The sequence below is a fragment of the Lipophrys pholis genome, assembly GCF_963383615.2.
Source record: "Lipophrys pholis genome assembly, chromosome: 16".
Classification (NCBI taxonomy): Eukaryota; Metazoa; Chordata; class Actinopteri; order Blenniiformes; family Blenniidae; genus Lipophrys; species Lipophrys pholis.
The window spans coordinates 9,149,401-9,170,927 of record NC_137634.1 but is presented as its reverse complement, the minus strand read 5'-3'; the positions used below and the strand labels follow the sequence as shown (position 1 = coordinate 9,170,927).

The following is a 21,527-nucleotide window of genomic DNA, read 5'->3' as shown; positions in this document are numbered from 1 at the left end:
CACTTTTTTTTTCTTTTCTTTTCTTTTCTTTTTTTTTTTTTTTTGCAAGCCAAAGTGGAAAGACTGGCACGCTTATTCTTCACTGCTCTGAAAGTAAGCAGCTTTAATCTGCAGGCATGGGGAGCATCGTGGTGCATTAGCACAGTGTTGGAAAATATGTCTCATCTTTAAAGCACCTTGCGTCTCAGTTTGAGAAAAGCTTCCTGGGCGATGTCAGTCATTATTTTTAATAAACATCTAATGCAATAAAGACTGTAAAGACTAGTGAGAATTTTTTGGAAAAAAGAAAAAGAAAGTCAGACAAGAAATAACTGCTTTTCATTTTATGCTGATCATTGTAGTGCTGATCGTTTTTGTGTTTGTCTTTGTATATGCTTAAAAAAAGGTGCTCGTTTGTCCACTAAGTGACTTTGCTAAAACACTGTGGACAGTGACAAAAAACATTTTTATCGTTTTCTCAGTAGCTCAGATTAGTTAAGCATTCAATTTTCTGACTCTAGTCAGACTGGCTTTTTTCCCCCCACACACACATGCGTATGCATGCACACGCATAAGCACTTGCATATGCACACAAAATTGGAAAACAAGGGATTATCTCTGACCTACAGCAAAGGCAAATAATTAAGACTGTCAGATAATTCAACCTCAGATATCTTTACAGTATTTTCATATTGTTTGTAATTGCACACTTTTTTCTGGGGGGGTTCTATAAAGGCACCTAGAGTTCACTAGGCAGAGCAGAACTCCCGTAACGTACGTTTCAGTCTCAGTTTACAGCAACAGCGTTGCATTATTAGAAAGGTGAATCTCCTCTCTTCAAGTGTCAAAAACTCTACTTGGTGAATTAATGTTTTGTCGTGACTGCACAGAGTCCGTCTGTGCTCCTGAATAATAATGCAGTGGTGAGTTTGTGCCCTACTGATCGGGGGTCCTTGGCCAGGGAAAAACTCTCCTCCAAAATGTGAAAGGTCCTCGAGCCCCCAGGCAGAGAAGCCTCTGTCAGACGTAGGCTGACTCACTGGACTGGGTCCTGCCCAGGTTGGGGGCCTGGGACAGGTGTGAAACATCCTTCTTGCGCACCTCACAGATGGACTTCCTTCTGGCCTGCACACCTCGCATGGCCGTCTTTATTTTCCTCCAGCCAAGGTGGTTGAGCTCAGCCAGGTTGAGCAGCACACAAATGCCACTCACTGCAAACATAAAGACCAGAAACACAGTCTTTTCTGTGGGACGCGACACATAACACTCCACCTCCTTCACACACGGGTAGCGGTCACACTCGAACATCCCCGGCACATTGAAGCCATACAGGAAGTACTGGCCGGCCAAGAAGCCAATCTCCAGGGCGTTGCGGAACACCACCTGGATGACATAAAAACGGGAGATGCCTTCTTGCCGCCGGACTTTAGAACTCTTATGTGTTGGAGGGAGTCCTCGGGGTCCATTTGGGATCTCCTTGACCTCCAGGCAGTCATGGTCTTCCTTACTGCTGTCGGGATGCACCAGGATGCCGTTGATGTTGCGAGAGTGAAGCTTGCGAGCGTGATGGTCGTGATGGCGACCGTGGTGGCCGTGACCGTGGTGATCCATGTAGGGATGCAGGAGTGAGTAGCTTCGATCACGAGCCTTAGCAGACTGGTGAACAGAATATGTGATGAAGCACAGGCTCGGCGTGCACACCAAGATGATCTGAAACACCCAGTAACGGATGTGTGAGATCGGAAAGGCCTTGTCGTAACAGGCCTGGTTGCAGCCGGGCTGCATGGTGTTACAGATGAACATGATTTGTTCATCTTCATACACCTTCTCGCCCACTATGCCAACTATCAGGATACGAAAAATCACCACCACTGTCAGCAGGATCCTGCAGAGAGAAAGAAGGACAAGAGAAGGGTTGGAAGGGAGGAGGGCGAAAAGGAGAAAGGAAAACATGAGTTAATGAGGCGCAAATGCACAGTGATTCAGGGACTGTGAGGATGCAGCCTTTTATTTTGTTTTGTATAATCTAACTCGTAATTTAATAGTGATTTGTTTTATGTGTGCCTTTTATTAGCTTTTATGAGAAATATGACAAACAGTAAAAAAAACAATATTTTCAAATGGATTCATCCTGGAGACTGCATCAGATGTGTGTGTTTACGGATGTTTGTACGTGCTATCACAAAGCTGCTGTGACAAACAATACTGTGGGAAGGTGTAGTTGTGCAGGAGATAGCATGCACACATCAGGTCACTGATCATGAAAAACCAACAGGGAGAGAGGGTTGTCACAAGAGGAAGGTGGTTTTAAACTCGTCTTCACTGGCTGGCATCGAAGAATACTCTTGACAAATACTGCTGACTTGAGTCTTGATATATACAGTATTTGCATAATGATTGCAAATGTATCAATCTTATTTTTCCATTAAAAAACAACTTTTATTTTCAAATCAGACTTTTATGATATCACTGTACAAAAACCAGAAACTGTACTGGGGGCCATAGTTGCAGAGCAGTAATCGGTGTATTTATTTGATGAGTTGACATACTAGAAAAGTGAGGCGCCTGTGAACCAAATATCTTTACAGTCTCTCAAGAAGAGGTAATTATCCAAAACTTTAGTCTTAAAGCTGGGAGAACCTCCCACTGAGCATCATTAGTGCTTCGCTGCAGTTACAGAGCGCTGCGAAGGACCAACGGATCTGGAGAGCAGCGCTGCTGCTTTTCAAAGCGTCGATGAGACTGGCGTGCTGTACTGTTATCTCCTGGTGTCGATCCAGCATGGGCACTGCGGAGGAGGACTGGGGCTTTCGGGCTGCATTGTCAGCTCTTTCTAATGAACGAGGAAAGCCTGCATATCATGGGGCTCCCTGGTATTTATACCTCAATGCAGTGGATGTGCATGATCCCACTGTGGAGGAGCCAATTACCTGGGATACTCTTGTTTCTATGCACAAGAGACCGAGGTGAGGCAGCCCAAAGGTGCAGGAAATAGATGGGACCCGTTCCCCGGAAGGTTACAATAAGTGAGGTGAAAGACAGCCACGTAGGACAAGAGGTTATTTGAGGTAAAGTGGCTCTCTTGCATTTTTAACGAGCGCACAGAATTTCTCTTGTTTTCACCCTTAAATCAACTGGTAGTTTATCTTTTAATGAGAACTCAAAATAACCACACCAACCTGGTCTGGCCTGTTACCACAGCAACCTGCAAATTAGTGGAAAGTGAGGATCTGCAAACAAGTGCAGGGATGTGGAAGATACACAAAGACACACAGGTATTGCGAGTAAGTTTGCCTTAAATTTTGAGAATAGCCTGGTTAGTTTAACTTATGTATCCCTGGGGAAATGAAAAGACAGCTTGTTTGAACAGAGTGGACGGTGGGTGAAGGTAAAAGCCGGAGCAGAGGAACATGTGTTTGCGTGAAGCCGACTTTAAGTAGAGCAGCGCGCTGCTGCGGGACTGTTTCTGCCCCACCTGCGAATGCATGGCTGTGTGTGCTTTTTGTGTGAGAAAGAAAGACATGAGGACTCGGAGACAAAAGGGGAGAGTCAGCCATGTGTGTGACTTGTGCAAAATGGCAAACATGTCCAGCCGCCTGTGCTTGGAGCAGCTGCGAGTGTATACGCCACATTGACTTCCAGCGTGTTAGAAATTACAACGGAGTGAACCTCCGTACCTTTAGACGTCCAAATTAAGTGTGTAATTTACATAAAGATATTTAATCAAGATGTGATGCACTGCAGTGAGCTCGATGTGCATCTGCCGCTATTGCTGATTTGACAGCAGTGGATTTGACCGAAGAGTCCATATTGATGGTTCTCTGCTCTACAAGGAGTCATTTGATGTAAACTGCTCACTCAGATGGAAATCTGTGCTTGACATTGCTCATTTATATGCAAATATTTGTTTAAATAATACAGGAAGTGGATGACTGACTCATGTGTAGCGTCTCTATGAGAATCGGCTGCATACATCATGACTGCATTCACTCTGTGCTCCTAATCAAGAACCACTTGTCATCCCAAACATTGGAATGCTATTAACTCAATTCTAAAGTCTCACCAGTCCACAGCTCTTCAAGGAGGCACAAGTACAAAGATCAGCCAGTTTTTGCCCCCACTGTATTCACTAATTTAATGTTTTCATGTTTCCTTCAGTAACTACGTTGTCTCTATGCAACTGGGAACAAACTCTATTCCTTGATCAAATCAACAAACCTTACTGATCAATAAAGTCGCTCTTTTATCTTGTTTTCTTTCCCCAGGAGATTCTGAATATAGTTTATTGAGTTTATCTCTTTGTAAATTGTCCTTATATTAAACTAAATTATTTTAGAGTGTACAAATCTTGAGTGATAAGCAGCTGAAATACTGAAGGATCAGTTCAAATAATGTTGTTTATCCCTAATAGACAATTTCTGTGAGCCTCCAGCTCATACACACCATCCTACACTGCACATCTTCTTCACTATCTTCAGTTTTTAAAAGTTAAAAGTTATAACCTTAATATTACAAAGTGAATATGGATTTCATGTTTATCTTTATGCATTTGAGCATCATCTCTTTCTGGATTTGTAACTCCCAGTCTCGAGCTTTGAACAGATATTAAGGGTGTCAATCCCATTTCCACATGCCTTCAATGTGTCTCATACAATTTGTATTTGTGTTTGAAAATCGATATGTGAAGCATAATGTGACCGGCTGACTCCACAGCTTGAACACACATTGCATAGATTCATTTTTCAATTATCCAGTGACCAGAGGCAACCTGAAAATAAAGCCTGTGAGCTGATTTTATGACGGTCTGAGCCGCTCTGAACAGATTGAATCCAACAAAAACAGCTGATGAAGGCTTCTTGGTGCTGCACAGCGCTGCAAAGGATACAGCTTTAGTGATTGCGGTTATCTCAGTGCAGCTTTGTTGACCTCAACAGTGAGGACTTCCAGACGCACTTATGGACTTTCAACAAAGAGTGCTTTGGTATTTGCTTGTTCAGTTACTACTTTTTTGTTATTAAAATAAAACAAACATCCCAAGACATTGCCTGTGTTGAAGACTGTGGAGTGCGTATTTGTGCACGCTTGTGTATGTGTGTACACGACTGCTGGGTAACAGGATAATCAGCACGGGGCAGATTGCTGCATTAGCAGAAAGCAGCACACGGAGGTTATCTGCAAACATCAGTGTTTTAAGTCCTGCAGAGTAACTGGCCAATACTGTAAGTCAGAGCAGATTCAGCCCAGAAGACCAAACCTGCAGAATATTCAATAACAGTCATAAATGATAAATAAGATATGCTTAATTCTTTGTACATCAACCCTAAGGGGGAAGAATACGTAAATAAGCTCACTTGTGTGGTTGCTTCAAAATGAAAGCATAATGAAGACTCAGGCTTTATGATACATTCAAACAAGCTCCTTAGATTGCTGCTAAATTATTTCTCCTCTCAGTCCGCCGCTCATCACCTCATTTAGCCGTGTGGCTTCCAGGGGAGATGCTTCCGGCTGAAAATAATCATTATATTTTGGGCGACCTTGCAAATTCCTGAGATTTCTGAAGTGATTTAATAAGATGTGGACGAGAAATAATCCATCTGTGTCCCTTGATTTGATTCAAACATGACACTTCTTTGTCAGTTTTCATATTCCTGTGCTGGATTAAGGACATCTGGCTTTTACAGAAAGAGCAAAGACCACTTGCACCTCAAGGACATGCTGACATTTGAGTCAAGGGAGGAACAATGAGCTGAGCGAGTAAAGATAAGGAGGTGGTACTTCGCTGCAGCGTAAACCCTTCAATATGATCTGTAGGGAGCAGATTGACCTGTAAGATTGTGTGTCACAGAGCTGCTCTTCAACTGGTGTGTCGGCTGGACATGCAAGCTCCGTCTCTCCCAAAGGCCTCCACACACACAAATACACATGCATACGTTCATTCATACAGCAGCTGCTGCCGCCAGCCTCCGGGGAGAGCAGTGGCTCGGAGCACAAGAGCAGATGCATCAGGAAACAAACACACACACTCGTACACGCGCACACACAGACACACACACACACGTGCTCGCACACACAGCTCATGAATATGAAAAATCTTGCGTTACTTTATACGAGTCAAGTGTAGCCAGCACATGAGGTTGTCTTTCTGCAGATGTAGGTGTGTACACAGGTTTCTGAAGGACCGGATGAGTGCAGAATTATCTGTGGAGAGACTCTGGATAAAAATATTCTCCCCGCCCATACGCTCGCAATAATAAGCTCCACTGATTACTGATGGCAGTACATAATGAATAAAGACCTTAGCAGGCTAAGAAATTAGGCGGCTTAATCATCAAGAGTGCAGACATTTCTTTTTCTCGCGCCCCCCCATCGCTTCTCTCCTCTCAGACTGTTTCAATGGCTTAACTTCTTGCCCACATACGACGCAGACTTGCATGACTGCCTGAGGTGCCACCAAGAATTAGTGTGACAAATGCATTAAGATGAGAGCAAGTTGTGTCCCTGTTGTGACGAAGTGGATCGCGCACTCGGGAGTGGAAGTGACAGATAAATACTCACAATAGTACGATTAAGTTATATTTTTGGGTACTTTATAGTTGTTTTTTTTTAAGTAAGTAATTCACACACTAATCACATTATTTGTAAGTCACTGCCAAGTGCAGCCACAATTTTAATTAATATGGAATCCTTTTGACCTGTTTTTTTGTGTTGGCAATATCTTTATTTTACGACATCTTTTGAGCTTTTAAGTGACTAAACTGCAGGCATTGTAACAACAGTTATACCCGGGTATACATTTTCAATTTGTATCCCACCTCTGCACTCATGACAGTTTCCATGATGGATTTTAAAGAGCATGTCAAATGTAAATGATTTGAAAACCGTGTGTGTGGTTTTACCACGAGTGCTTTTCTTCACTGTTAGTGCCACAGCGCAGTGTCGCCACATGTTAAAATATAATTATGTCCCATGATCATTCAACATCTCTGAGCGAAATGGCCTCCAGCTGTTTTTTTCAGGATAAGAGGAGGAAACAGAGGACGTTAATTGGAGGTGACTCTCCAGGTATTAGTGCCGATTACATCCTAAGCCGACAGACATCAATAATATCTTTGCATGGGAATGTTCAATGAAAATGAATAGTGTTGCTTGGAAGACATTTATTTTAAAACAGCCTAACCATGCAGGATGATGATGCCCAGCATCACAGATGCGGATTTCCTTGGTCCCATTTGTCTTTACGTCATCTAAAATTACCCTTTCATCTCAGTTCAGGATGAGGAAGGTACTCATTATGCAGATGTCTTTCTATCTAAGCTCACTTGAAAGCTAAAAAACTTGATATGAATGATATCAGCAGTTCAGTTTGAATACCACGCTGGACATTTTGCTGATTGCATCAAAATATGGAATGAATCACATTGAGGCTTTCCACTGTTTGGATGAATGTTAAGCTCAATATATTAGCTACATAGAAATAAATTCAGAGGTGGGTTTTATTCAGGAGCATATAAAAAAAAAAAAAAAAACATAAAAGAATGCAGAAATGTTCTTTGTTATCAGCAAACATTGTGTTTGAAATCTACTGAGCTTTTAATCAAGAGTCAGCTTCCACACAGATGAAATTATTTCACCTTGCACTTACAAGCAGATCATAAAGAGAGTTGATATTATTCTCAACTACCATCAGTTCATTAGTTTTATGTTTTCTTGATGTGTTTAGGTTTTTTGTAATTTTATTTGCTCAGCAGATCAAATGTTTGTGGCGGAGGACACGGGTGAGCCTCGCCGTGCATAAACAAGTCACCCTGCAAAGGGAGTTGAACAGATTTTAATTATTTTGCTCGGCGTTGTTTAGTTTATACTCCCACTTTGTTTAGAAAGTTCCCATCTCTGTAATACATTGCAAACCGCAGGGGCCTTTTGTTTAGGTGTAGCTGCAGAGTAATTGATCTGCGGCTTGTGGCTGCATCGCATTCTGCTCTACTGAGGACATGTACTGAATTTGCAGAAAATTATGTCCGGTCCTTGAGCATATATATCTAAATAAATCAATAGATGGATTATGTAAATGACTGTAGTCATTTTTCACATTTTAATATATTCAGAGGAACTGGAAGGAGTGACATGGCTTCACCTCGTCAGTCACTGGGCTGACCGGGCATCATCACCCCACTCGGCCGGCTCTTCAACAACACAATCAAAGACCAGGGTTTTCAAGGATGTCGGAGTACACCTCCTCATATGAGGGACAAGACGCTCATGATTAGACCAAAATAAACGTACATCATCATTTAATGTACAGTAGAGATAACAAGTCTCAGACAAATCAGCAGGTTTTGGTAAAATGTTTGTTAAAGTTGTAAAGCTTGACCAAAGGTGATGTCGCTTCCATCCCAGCTTGTTGTTGCAGACTGGGTTAAAGTCTTTCTCCTCCATGTGGTAACATCAGATAATTGTCTTTTCATATCCATGTAAAGTAGAGCGGGCAGCTCTCAGGAATGATGCTCTCGTTCTAAACTATTAGATTGCTCTTTTCGAGAAGGAAATTTTGGTTTGTATCAGAGTGCCCAAAGACTTTTACAAAAAAAAAAAAAGATTTTGTTTTTAATAGCTGTTTGAATCAGGGCGATTAAAAAAAATGAAAACATAAACAGAGGAATGCTTGTAGGCCAGCGAGGTTGCCCCTGATATAAAGGTTTGCAACATGTTACACTCATTTTATTATTGTATTCACCTCTGTTATACTTACATTATATCCAGTCCTACAGGTGCATGTTTCATAGAAAATAACACATTTTAAATTTCACTCATTCCTTTGTCACCTTGATCAAGACCCAACGCTCCCTCCCCTCATTGAAGTCATCAGAAAACAGAAAGCCACTGAGTTTTATCTCTTTATAGTACATTATCAATCTGAACTACGATCAAGGGACAGCACTAACGACTGATTTCCTGTGATACACACGACATGTTTGTTATACGACGTGAGTGTGTAAGACGCATTAAATTACTTCTGTCTGTAAAGGCCACCGAACTCAGCAGCTCCATTGCTGCTACAGTCGAGCCTATAATCGAGGTTAGTAAACAAAACCTTTTCTGCATGCAAACATAATTGCGGTATTTCATCACCCCTTAGCTCGGTTTGACTTTTTCAAAGCTAATTGCTGATCGTGTTCGCCGGCGAGCCGCTGAGTGTATCTCTGAGCAGGAAGCGTTTGATGCTTGTGTCTGGGAATTATGATCAATGAGAACAGCGAGGGTGAATTAAAACCGACACCTTTCAAGCTGTTTAACCCAAACTACGGGCTGAGAGTTGCTAAAACGGTCTAATATTATGGTAAAACATTTTGAAGTACAACACGCATGTGAGTTCATTAGGAGTCAATCGGTCCTTTTTTAATGGATCAACTGATCTTTACAAAGGTTTTTGTTTAACGTCTTTGTGACCCATATGTCTGTAGCCTATCAATGTTTTTTTCCCTAATAGTGTATTTAATTATATACTATATAAAAAAAAAAAAGTTTCTACATTCAATGAATATTTGTAACCTTTATGTACGTTGTTGTATGCTCATGTTATTGTTAGTGTGTTTCATTTATAATAGTCATATAATTCTATTGCAAATTCAGTTCCTATAATTCATAAATGGGCAACTTCTTTTCACAAAAGTGACTGGAAATTTAAATCTCCTCTGGGATCATTGGATCTTTTTCCGTATCAATCTCTTTATTGATAAGGTGTGCTTTTGCTGCATAAATTACAACATGAAAAAAATATGTTGGTTCACCAAGAAACTAACAAAGTGTACAGGTGAATATTTCTGCAGAGCGGCCACACGAGGATTTCTTCCATCATGGTTTATTTTTGATGCAAAACTTGTTTCTATCATATTTCTAATCCTAATTCACAGTCTGCTCAGGCGAACACAATACAAACACTTCCTCACAGCTCACAGTTTCCTGGATAAAGTCAACGATAGCGCCCAGTTATTTAAAAGCAGATTCTGCTTTAAATTACTGGATCGTTGGATCGGAACACTTGTTGAAGTAAATATATATTACATGATATATGCCGATTGATTTTGTTGCAGCGCCAAGCTGTGTGGATCAGATGTGGATATGTGTTTGTAAATGCAGAGACGAGCAGCTGATTGGTGGAGTAGATACCTGTTTCTGCAGAGGCTTATATAATGAGATAATGCACCATGATGCAGGGTTACTGCAAACACCGGCATTCTGCTTATGTCTGTTTTTTGATTTTCTGTGCTTGATTGCATTTTTTTGTTCTTTCAGACTCCGAAGAGCTAGTAAAGCATTTTTTTTTCTTTATGTATTACAGTCAGTTGATTTAAAATCAGATTTTTATTTCGGTGTTAACATTCTCCTTTATTATTTTTTAACAAATCTTCTAAATCAGTGGTTTTCAAAGTGTCAGGCGATGAAAGAGGCTGAATCACATTGCACCCTTCAACTTTCAGGCTCTCCCACACAAAGTCGCAGTATTTTCTTTTTGTTTACATTTTCAAATACTGTCACCATTCAGTAATTGTTTCTGTACGTTGATTTAATTTCACCCCACGTGTGAAGTCGTGGAAATTTAAGCTTATTGCAGGAAAATGTTACTTGCCCGCCGAGGCTCCTCCACACACCACTGATGTGTTGTTGGAATGATTAATGTCCTGTGGTGGGTGAACGCTGAGCTCAGCTTTACTGGCAAAATCCTCCTGTCAAATACTATAATCAATAGCATTCAACATCAGGGACTGCTGCACAAATAAACTAATGACAAGTCTAGATGTGCAGAAAAACGGTTTAATTTGGGAGACAATCTCGCTCCTTGCTGCAGGATGATGGATTACTAATCCTCTCAAAAGGGTGAGATATCGACGCCATTGTTTGGCTTTGCAACACAATCTTCTGTGGCAGTATAGATTTTATCTGGGAAGATGACTATTAACGGTACATGGAGTATATTTAAATCTGCTATTAGTCAAAATGACGCCCTCAATTTCAGCGGAGCATTCTTACATCTTGAATTATTTGAGAGGAACTAGGATGCCCTTCTCAAAGTAGGGTACTGTCTTCCTGTGGATATCCTGACCCATTTAGAGGAAAGTGGGGAGAGTGAGTCCATGAAAACAAGTGAACAACTTCGGGGCAGAGACGCAGACATGCCTTCTTTAGACAAACAAGAATGAGCTTCGTCAAACCTCTCATTGCAGTCTGTTGAACTGAAGCTTTTTTTTTTTTCCTCTTTACCTTACAAATCACAGCAAGGAGCCACAGGGTAGTCTATACATCCGTTCATAGAAAGCTGGTCAAGTCTACATACATTTTTAATGAATGTCTTGACATCAGCTAAAACTTGGAACAACAGCCACATAACATTTATTAAGATTTTATACTCATGTCGTGAGTGATAGATGATGAATAATTTACCTCTGGGAAAAACAAGTGATCGGTCAATGGACACACATCAATAAAATAACAGCGATGCTCAGTTTTGTAAACTCTCTTGAAGGTGTTTTACATAAAATATGAAAGATAAAAATACACTGAGTGTGTTCGCTGCTGCCACAACTGAGAGCTGCAGCCTCTTATTAAATGTTCTGTTTATTCAGCCAAAGCTGCGTTGCCGTGTTTGCAGAGATGGTAAATTTTGCATGTAATTTAGCTCAGAATGGCTTCACCGTCCTCCTGTACAGGAGCTGCATTATTACTTTCGAATGAAAATGAAATTAAAAAAAAAAAAAAAAAAAAGGATCTAAGGTCTCTGGTGTATTTTTAGCACGTCTCATCAATACGGAGGCTGCATATCGAGCCGTATGCAGGCTGTTTCCTCAGCAGCAGGTCACTCAGCAGCTCCAGAGGAAGGAGCTCTGACACAGATTCTCAGTACTACACCTCTGCAGTGGGAAAACTTTTCCTCCTTCCTCTGCCCTCACCCTCCTCCTCCTCCTCCTCCTCCTCCTCCTCCTCCTCCTCCCCTCCTTTGTACCCTCTCTGTTCTGCCTCTGCAGTTCACATCATCTCATCTCTTCCCATCCGACAACCTTTATTATTTTACTGTCCTGAGATCACTCCGGGCCTCCATTATCGCTGCCTTTCTTTTTTTCTTTTTTTTTGCTCTACTTGTCTTTGGCACTGTCCTCGCTACAGCATTGCAGTCTAGAAGTAAGATGCATCACCGCGCTTCCTTTCTCTCTTCTTTCCTACCTGCAAGGTAGCACAAACCCAAAGGCAAAATCTTCTCATGGTAGAATGCACGTTTCTTTCTCACAAAAGCACACCTGTGGTCCTCGAGAAACCTCTGAGCACCACAAGTGATCCAGAAAAACCACGTTTGAATCTGTCATGTGTGGATAGATGTGAGTACGTTTAATATTTTCATTAGCATAACATTTAAAGTGTTTCACTACCTAAACATTGGATTTTACACATGAACGATAACTATAGATGACGCTGGCTGCAGAGAAGTGTCCTTGACTTGTTTGCAGTGTTACATGAACAAATCTGAGCTTTGGCAGATCAGCAATATACCGGCGGTGCTGTGTCTCACTAGAATAAAAAGTGCCTTTGCATTAGGTGGTGCATTGTGAAGGTGTTCAAATGCTGCATCCATAATCACAAATTCTAAAAAGGGGGAAAAAAACTAAAGTCAATGAAAAACATTAGTTTTCACTTCTTCATTGTGAAAACTATTTGTGCATGATTATATGGCTAAGCGCTCGTTTCTGTGTGGCAGTTTCATATAAGCTGCAGACGTGTGGACATTTTTATTAATGACAAAACTGTATTCACCGATTTGTAGTCAAAAGTACAAGTTGATTTCATGTGAGCAAAATTAAAATACACAGCTACAAACATTGTCAAGGCTGCTAATGGTGTTTTCTTCTTTACAAATCGAGCAGGAAAACATTTCATTTTGACGACAACCATCAAACATATTAATATGCGAAGAATGAACGACCTGCGTACACCGTTTTAAATCTTCTGCTGAAATCCTGTGTAATACTCTTACATAAAAATAGTGGTGGATTTGTCATGAGGCTCCCTCTGTCCATCAAAAACCAAAATGTTTATTTAACAGACTCAGTGAGACAGGTTGAGATACTTTATAGGCCATATAGGCCAGTTATCTAATGCTGAAAGCCCCCGGGTCGTCAATATACTGTCAGTTCAGCTTGCGTGAAAAAAAGGGGCTAATGCAGCCTTGACAATGATTTTCTTTTTCTTTTCTTTTTTTTTTTTTTTACTGTGTGATCAAAATTACAAGTCATTGGTTATCCATGCACACAACGCACATTGAACAGTTAGAAGTCAGGCTTATGAAATCACAATACACAAAAATTAATCTGTGAATGAGTCAGAATATGCAAGGCACCTGTGGTTAGTCGGAGGCACAGAAGCAACTCTCAATTTGTCTGTCTTTCTCAAATACCATAATTAAGCTAACCTATGCCACTGTGTAGAGCCGATCCGTCTCTATTTTTACCAGCTGCTCTGTATTCCTGGGTTTATTATCTATCCTATGCCAGGACATAGGTTAGCTTAAAGCCTACAATTAAGGAACAGCTTAATTGTAGCTGGATAAGACAGTCTAGACATCCGATAACACTGACGGTGTCTCGTGGCGAAACTAAGTCCTTATGACGGCACTCAAAAAGATGACTGACATGCAACCATGTTCCAAAGTTTTGATGCAGGGGAGACTTCAGCCATAGGGAGACATCACTGTTCTGTACTTTGGAACTGCATCCTTTAGACTGCAAGCGCACACATGCAAACTCTCGGAAAGTGAACGACACACAGGCTGAACATCCTATTGTGATGCCATCTAGCAGGCGCTGCATGCTCTGGGCTTCACCTTGTGAAGTGCAGGACTTCACAATGCACAATAGTGCAACACTACATCACAGTTGGTTGTGTTCACAAGGGCAGCGGACCACACCTGACCACACCCAACGGTACTGTTGGGTGTGGTCAGTGGGGCGACAGACTCGAACCTTTCAACCCATAGAGGTCAGTGCAACAATTTTGACTCCAGACATAATTTAGTGCGGAGTTGCTCATTAACAATCTACGAGGCACCTTTCCAGCACAAAACTGTGCCAGTGGTGAACAATTCTCCAACTTGCTGGTACATCCAGAAACATCACTCTAATCATTTAGATGTTAAGTGTCACTGATTTCCTGACCATGCAGACACATGCTTAGGATTAGGAATCAAGTTATCTTTAGTAGCTATTACTTTGAAAGGTCTAATGACTGAAAATGCCTGTCTGAAGGTAAATAGCCATGATCCAGACCACCACTAAATGATATAGTATCATTGTCCAATACTGCTTTATGATTCTGCATTAGACTCCCTGCGAACAAGCTACCCTAAGAGGGGTCGAATCAGACTGCAGAGGGTTAAAAAAAAGATTCAAGGACCTACCAGCAAAATACTCACAAATACTGTACAAAGTGATTCCAAACACAGTGTTTCTTGGCTTACATAGCATAGACAAGCAGAGTGGAAGGAGGGAACCCCATTGGAAAGCGGCTAATGTTACAGCTAATACTCTAGGGTCAGCTACAGTGCCTTGTAGGACAAACACAGTCTGGGGAAAGCCAAACACAAAGGGATCATTTACAAAGCATTCCGCTGATCTCAACACACTTTCACCTAGCTGGGGATTTTGTGGGAACTAATTTCTGTATCAAAGATTATTGCTTTTATTAATTCACGTTCTCATAAAACAATCTGGTGTCATGTCATTTTAAAGGTTTTGACACAGCGGTATTTATCTACCAGACTTTAGACAAAAGCTGATGCATAATGAGCTATTCTACATTGATCATTGTTTTTTCTTTTTGTTTGTTTTTCTTAGCACATCATAGATATCCCAGGAACACTTTTTAATGTTCAGCCAGTGAATTGCATGATCAACAAATGGTTCAAATTAAGCAGATCAGAAGAAAGCGTCAAATCATCAGGGTATGCATTACGACTTCTGAAAGAGGTAGCAGACAAATTGAGAGTTGCTTATGTGCCTCTTGAGAATCAGTAGGTGTCTTCAATCACACAGAGATTAATTTTCAGCATTGCTTTGCGCCCTGTACCCACAGGGTGTCACTGATTCAGCTGCCAGGACTGGATTTTAAAGCTGCATTAAGTGATTTTTTTGACCACTAGGGGGCGGAAAGACTCCAAACCACGTTCACAACAGTTAGCATCTAGCTTATCAAGTCGTTATGGCTAACACGTTAGCAAACAGTTGCCTACTCACATATCCAGCAGAAACAGAGCAACACGGACATCCCTTTGGTCTCCTTTTTCTGGCCACCTGTTGAATGTAATTCCAATATTCACTGGCGTTTTAGCCCTCGTTTGGTCTTCCAGCTCGTGAAAAAGTACCTGGCACTGTATAGCCACTTAAAGGTCCGACCATCTTCACTGGTCCCTTCGGCTTGTTGAAATTATGAGCCGGACAGGTAGCGTACAGGTAGGCTGTTTTGGGCCTCTGTGGCTGGGAGCAGCTGCCCGCGTTCATTTAAGGGCCAACAGTGTTCTGGTTTAGTCCCTCAGGAAACCAAAACAACAAGCTAACACTGGCCGAAAGCTGCGTAGAGCTTCAAGGTGGGATGTTGATTCTCAATGGTAGTAACAATACTACCAATCCCATAGAAGGAAGGGAGTCAGCCGTACAAAAATATTGCTTAATGCATCTTTAAATCAAGTCAACATGCAGGTTTTCATTCCACCTGAGAACTAGACCAGGTGATTTCACTGTTAAATGTGCTTTCAACCACCGGGGGAAGAGCGGTCTGAAATGACATGGTGTAGTATTTGGTTGGAAGGAAAATCTCCATCACACATGGTTTCAGATCCTTGATCAATAGAGGTTTTGGTATAATGCGGCTCACATCATCTCTGTATCTCTGCAGCACTGCTGATTTGGTGAGTACTGCCTTGCAGCAGGCAGTAAATGTGTGAGCCAATTTTCACTCCTTCAACTAAAGCACGGGGCAGAAAATACACACACGCTCACACATTCATAAAAAACCACTGGAGCACACACAAGGTCATAGGTTGTGCCCTTGTTTCAGGCTACCTGTCATTTGGGTTAATGAGCATAGCAGCGCAATCACATTCACTGTCTTCGTGTTTCTTCTTTCTGAAAAGCAATTTTGATATTATAGGGCCGTACATCCACGTTTCAAGCTCCAAAGCATGTTGACTCTTCTTTTTCAACACGAGCACCCTGGCATGACGTTCGGATTGTGTTCAATGACTGGAAAATCCCACTTTTGCATTGAATTAATCACACAGAGATGATGTGGAGCTCATATTTCACACAGATTTTACAGCATGTCTCCATGGCATGTCTCCACTGCTGATCAAACTAAAAGCTCATCTGTTCAACTCTCTGCCTCATTCTCACGCAAAATATGAGAATGTATCTCAGAAGACTTTCACCCCTATTTGTCTGTCAATGACAGCAAATTGAACTGACGTCTTCATATCACTCTTTCCCAGATCAGTCATTTACTCCCCTTTGATTCTACCTTCTACACCTGCTTGTTTGCCATCCTTTCATCTTCTGCACCTCTGCTCTCCTCTCACTCCTACTCCCCTCTCCTCCTTCTGTCCTATTGGTCTGTCACCAGCAGCATCAAGTATAATCTATCAATAGCATAGCTTTTATGTGCTATCAACACAAGAACCTCTCTGAATTAACCTTAATACTTAGTGAAGCCTGCTAATGATTATGTGCAATTAATTTATCCCTTAACTAATGTTGAGTGTGGCTGATAAGAGTGAGGAGAGCAGGGGAAAGGAAAAGGACAGAGGAGGGCAGTGAAGAGGCTATGGGGGACTGGAGAACAGAGGAGAGCACTGGGACAAGCCTTGAGGAGGAGGAGGAGGAGGAGGAGGGTGTCTCTCTGAAGGGATGCCATCAACTACTCCACACACAAAAACAACATGGAATGTGCATAAAGACACACACAGAAATTGGGATAAACAAAAACCTTGAGTACAAAACTAAAAAAAAAAAAAAAAAAGAACCTTTGGTCACAAAACAAAAGTGTCTTACCTCCCAATCATGGTAGAGTGCTGCTGGACAGCCGCTTCCAGCAGCCTCTCTAAAATGGTCCATTCTCCCATGGTGATGGAAAGGTGGCAGAGCGGTCAGAAGAAACGGGATTCGAGGAGTGAACTCCTCTTTCTGCAGCGGGCTCTTTCTTCTTCCTCGTCCCTGGACCAGCAGGGATACCCCCGACCCACCCTCCGTCTCCCTTTTGACCTCTACACGTTGACCCGGTCTCTTCTTAAGTGTGTCCAAGTGTATGTGAGTGTGTTTTGTTGGGCCCGTCCTGCTGTGCTTCTTCCCCTCCTGCTGGAGGAGAGGTGCTGAGCTGATTGCTTCCCCCCCTCCTCTCTCCCCCTCAGCCCCTCAGTCCCCCCCTCCTCCCCCCCTCCTCTCCTGTGCGGTGATGCTTGTCCTCCCCTCCTGCCGCACAACTCCACTCTGCGCTACAGCATATGCTATAGCTCACTGTGTGACAGCCATGATCACCCTTTCTTTTCCACTTGCCTCTTTCGTCCCACCTTGCTTTCTTCTCCTCTTCCCCCTCTGTCCCCGTCTTCGTCCTCCACCCTATCCCCAGGGCACTCCTTGTACTTCAGCTGCACTCCCTGCCATCGGTGCCGCTCTGTGCTCGTCCTTGCATTGTGTAGGATCTTTGCCTTTGCTGCACCCTTGCTGCTCTAACCTAAACACACACACACCACATATAGCTTATCCTCCTTGGTTCACCTCAGCAAACAGCACTGTAAACACACACACTTGCACTCGATGACAGCTCTGAATCCCACACTCCCACTTCCTACTGAGGACTACAGATCCACACCAGCACACAAGGCTTCTGCCTGCTGAATGTCATTTCATGACTGGAGGAATGGTCGCTCCCTCAGCTCCGAGCGCTACAAGGACCCATAAAAGCCTGCATACACACACACATACACCCTCACTCAGAGCCGCACACGCAAACACGCTGCCACCCAGCCCCTCAGTAATAAATCAGCTGCCTTGCTGCATCTAGTGAGGCTGAACCAAGGCAGTGTGCTGCAGACCTGCTGTCCTGTGTTGTCCCCCTGGCTAATTTCAGCACAGCCCGATGCCCAGAGTCATGTCTGCCGCAGAAAGCTGGGACGAAAAGCTGTCCTGGGAAGCCTATTTCTGGGTTCCATCATCTTGCATCTCCCTCTCTCACCCTCCTCGCCTCCTCCTGCTCTCCTCCAACCTCCACCCTCTTCCTCCTTCCCCTCTTTTTTCTTTCTTGTTTGTGTTCAGATCTCAGTCCTGCCAAGCACCTCTGTCTCAGTGCTCAGTCCCCATCTCTGCTCTTTGCTCTCCTCTCTGTCTCTGTGTCTCTCGCTCGTTCATCGCTCTCTCTGTCACACTGTGTGAGCCTGCAACACCCCTCCTCCTCCTCCTCCTTCTCCTCCTCCTCCTCCTCCTCCTCCTCCTCCTCTCATAGATCTGCTCTCTCTCATCTCTCTCCCACCCTCCTTCCCTTCTTTGCTGCCTCCTCTGGTAAATGTGCTTGGATTGCTACCCTGATCGCTGCTTCACTTATGCTTGCAAGAATGCCTCCCACCGTACTGCTGTGTCTGTTCCTGCCTGATGTTGTAAAGAAAAGACGGATTCCAGATCTAGCCGTGCCTCCTGCCTCTGTCTTCCCTGCGATCCTTTGTTCCAGTCTGGAAGCCCCAGCTGTGTTTCCCCATACACTTCAAATGCTTTCTTCCTCTTTTTTTTTTTCTCACTCTGACACACATCATCTAGCTTGAGTTTCCAGGAGGAGGATTACAGGAGAACTGTCGCGGGGCTCCACCCCATCCCCCATCTATCTCCTCCCTTTCTCCATCCTACTGTATTGTGGATGACAACACACCTATTTTACCCTGAGCCAACCCCTTATGGCCTTACTGTATTTCCTCTCCTCATCTTTTCTTTCTGTTCCTCATTCTATCCATCCCCCCCTTTTCTGTTACAGCCCCATGCTCTATCTCTCGCTCTCTCTCCCTCTCAGGAGAGATGAGCACCGTATTGTACTTTGCAGTGACATTGAAAGCTGCATTCATTAGATTTATTATAAGGTGATGTGAAAATGTGACGATCTCCCTGCATTATACCAGCCTACACAGGCAGGTGTACAGTATGCCATGAATGGAACACACCACCACACCTATGTAGTAGACAAATACACTGTACAACTTCGCCCCCAAACCATAAAATATAGATTTAAAACCAGTGAAAATGCAAAACTGCAGGTTTTTTTTATTTTTTATTTTGAGATGTGAGTCATAGTGAGGTTTCCCCATCTAGAAGAATGAGTCAAGTTGTGAAGACGTAAATGATGCAGTGGCATGACATGAAACCAGCACACCAGAGTGAAGTCATAGCTTGAGGTGACAAGTTCAATTCATTTGTGCCGTGCTTCCTGTTAGTTACGCTCCTCTGATTTTGGGTGACATCTTTTTCCATTTGACGGCTCATTTGTGGCAGAATAGGGTGCGTGCCTGTCGGTCTGCTTTAGAGAATTTCACATTCTCCACACCCAACACAACAACCTCTACAGTACACGACGCATCAATATATCTATTATGCAGGCATACACAGATGTGAAATGTTTCTATATGTGCAGGTGGGAGGAAAAGAGGAGGAGAGAGCAGGAGAGACAGAGAGCGGGGTTTTTTTGTTTGTTCAGCATCTTCAGCGGGGGGGACTTGGGGTCTTTCCCTCACCAAGGACATATGGCGTACGAGCGCTGTAGAGTAGGGAGGGGGTATGCGGGGGTTGAGTGAGATGGCTTCACTTTAACAAGGCTTGGATCGCAAACGGAGCAGCTGAAGCACTGGCATCAGCCGGCCAGCTCTCCGAGAAACAGACTTCGGAGCATGAATGGCACATGAATGAGAAAAAGGGGGCGCAGGTGTGCTTTTTTCTTTAGTGACCTAGAACAGCGAGCTTAAACAAGCATAAATACACATACTGTACTCGCACATGCATAACGCACCACTGTTTACTTACATCACTGATAATACAAATGAGATTCATATTAGGGAAAGTATTGTGGCTCTTGTCCTGCCACATCTGGTTTTTCCAAGAGAAACTGAAACACATGTGTTTCTTCTGCAGTACAAAGAAAATAAATGGGTAAAACCTAGCGTGCTCATGTTGTGTAAATTGAATTGTGTTTAATCCAACAAATTAAGATTATTTCAACAAAACTGTAAATGACAGTATTTTCACACTACACACATCTCTCTTGGAGATAGTCAATATTTAAGCCAATGTAGTTTTTAAATGAGTTGTGCAAAAATAAAACTATCCCAACAATATAGACACTTGATAAAATATGCAAATCGGATGTAATTATTAATAAATGAGCATATGATTAGGATGACTTTGGTATTGAAATGAGTGCACGTAGAAAAAGAAGCTCCAGGGTTTGCTCAGTAGGAGGTTTCTTCTGCTTAAATATGGCCCAGTGTTCTCAAGATTTTTTCCATGAAGCCACTGTTTGCCTTTAATAAAGGCTGCAGAAAAAGTCTTTGTTGATTTTGCAGCTTTTAATCACAATATGTGCATTCCACAGACTAAGCAGGGCTTTACCTTTGAGTTGGCCACAGAATTACTTCTATGTGTACTTTTTATTGCAATCTCTACATTCTGTGTCTTTTTAATATATATGCAATTTTTGAGGGCTGACTACTGAAACACATATGAGATTATAAAATGCCAACATTTTTGTAAGCACAAAAGCAGGAGACCATTTCCCAGGTCTGCTCCGTGGCTTATCAAAGCTTCACTCCTCATGTGGTCACGTGGCCCATTTCCTCATTTCCTTTCCTTTTCTGGAAGGAAATGAGGAAGTAAAGCCCTTCATACCTTATTTTTGTATCCTATTACCATCTTATATGATTTTATTATTTAAAACTAACACGAACCAAATGCTTCTAATTACATTTCACAAATTTGTGGCTGCACCGGCGAAGCCACAGTCAGCACTCTTTCCACACAGGAAAACAATTCCCGGTTTGATTCCAGGCTGGTGGCCTTTTCTGTGTAAACTTTGCATGTTTCTTTTTTTTTTTTTTTTTTTTTTTTTTTTTTTAAATACACTGGTTTGCTCCAATAGGTGAAAATGCGCATGTCAGGCAGGTTCGTGTGTGCGTGTGTATATGTGTGCATGTGCGTGTGCATGTATGTTTTCCCTGTGATGGACTGGTGTGTTCAGGGTGTAACCTTCACCCGTTGTGGGTTTGACTCTTGCGCACCACAACAGCTGAAAAACTGGTCTCGGAGATAGATTGATGATCTCATACCTTTGTAAAACAGTATTCTATGAAGTATTTTTAGTCAGCTGTTGTTTCGTTCTGATCATTAAAATAACTGCAGCTCTTTGGTATGTCAGTGACTGCTTGCATGTTTTGAATCGGTAACAATACTGTGCAGTTAGTTTTTGTTTTATGCAAGATATTATAAAAA

At 42.4% G+C, this 21,527-nt stretch overlaps 1 protein-coding gene across 1 annotated transcript; it reads right to left on the bottom strand.

Moving 5' to 3' along the window:
- Positions 1–44: 44 nt before the first annotated feature.
- Positions 45–17,611, bottom strand: LOC308121582 (gap junction delta-2 protein-like). The gene is made up of 2 exons (XM_080482892.1): positions 17,064–17,611; positions 45–1,864 (listed from the first exon to the last, which is right to left on the bottom strand). The coding sequence occupies exons 1-2, from the start codon at positions 17,132–17,134 to the stop codon at positions 1,000–1,002; spliced, it is 936 nt and encodes a 311-aa protein (XP_080339018.1). The 5' UTR covers positions 17,135–17,611; the 3' UTR covers positions 45–999.
- Positions 17,612–21,527: the final 3,916 nt, after the last annotated feature.

Coding starts and splice junctions, on each gene's coding strand:
- LOC308121582 (XM_080482892.1), bottom strand. CDS start 17,134: ATGGGAGAATGGACCATTTTAGAGAGGCTGCTGGAAGCGGCTGTCCAG. Junction 1,865..17,063: donor CACTCTACCATGATTGGGAG/GTAAGACACTTT, acceptor TTCTCTCTGCAG/GATCCTGCTGACAGTGGTGG.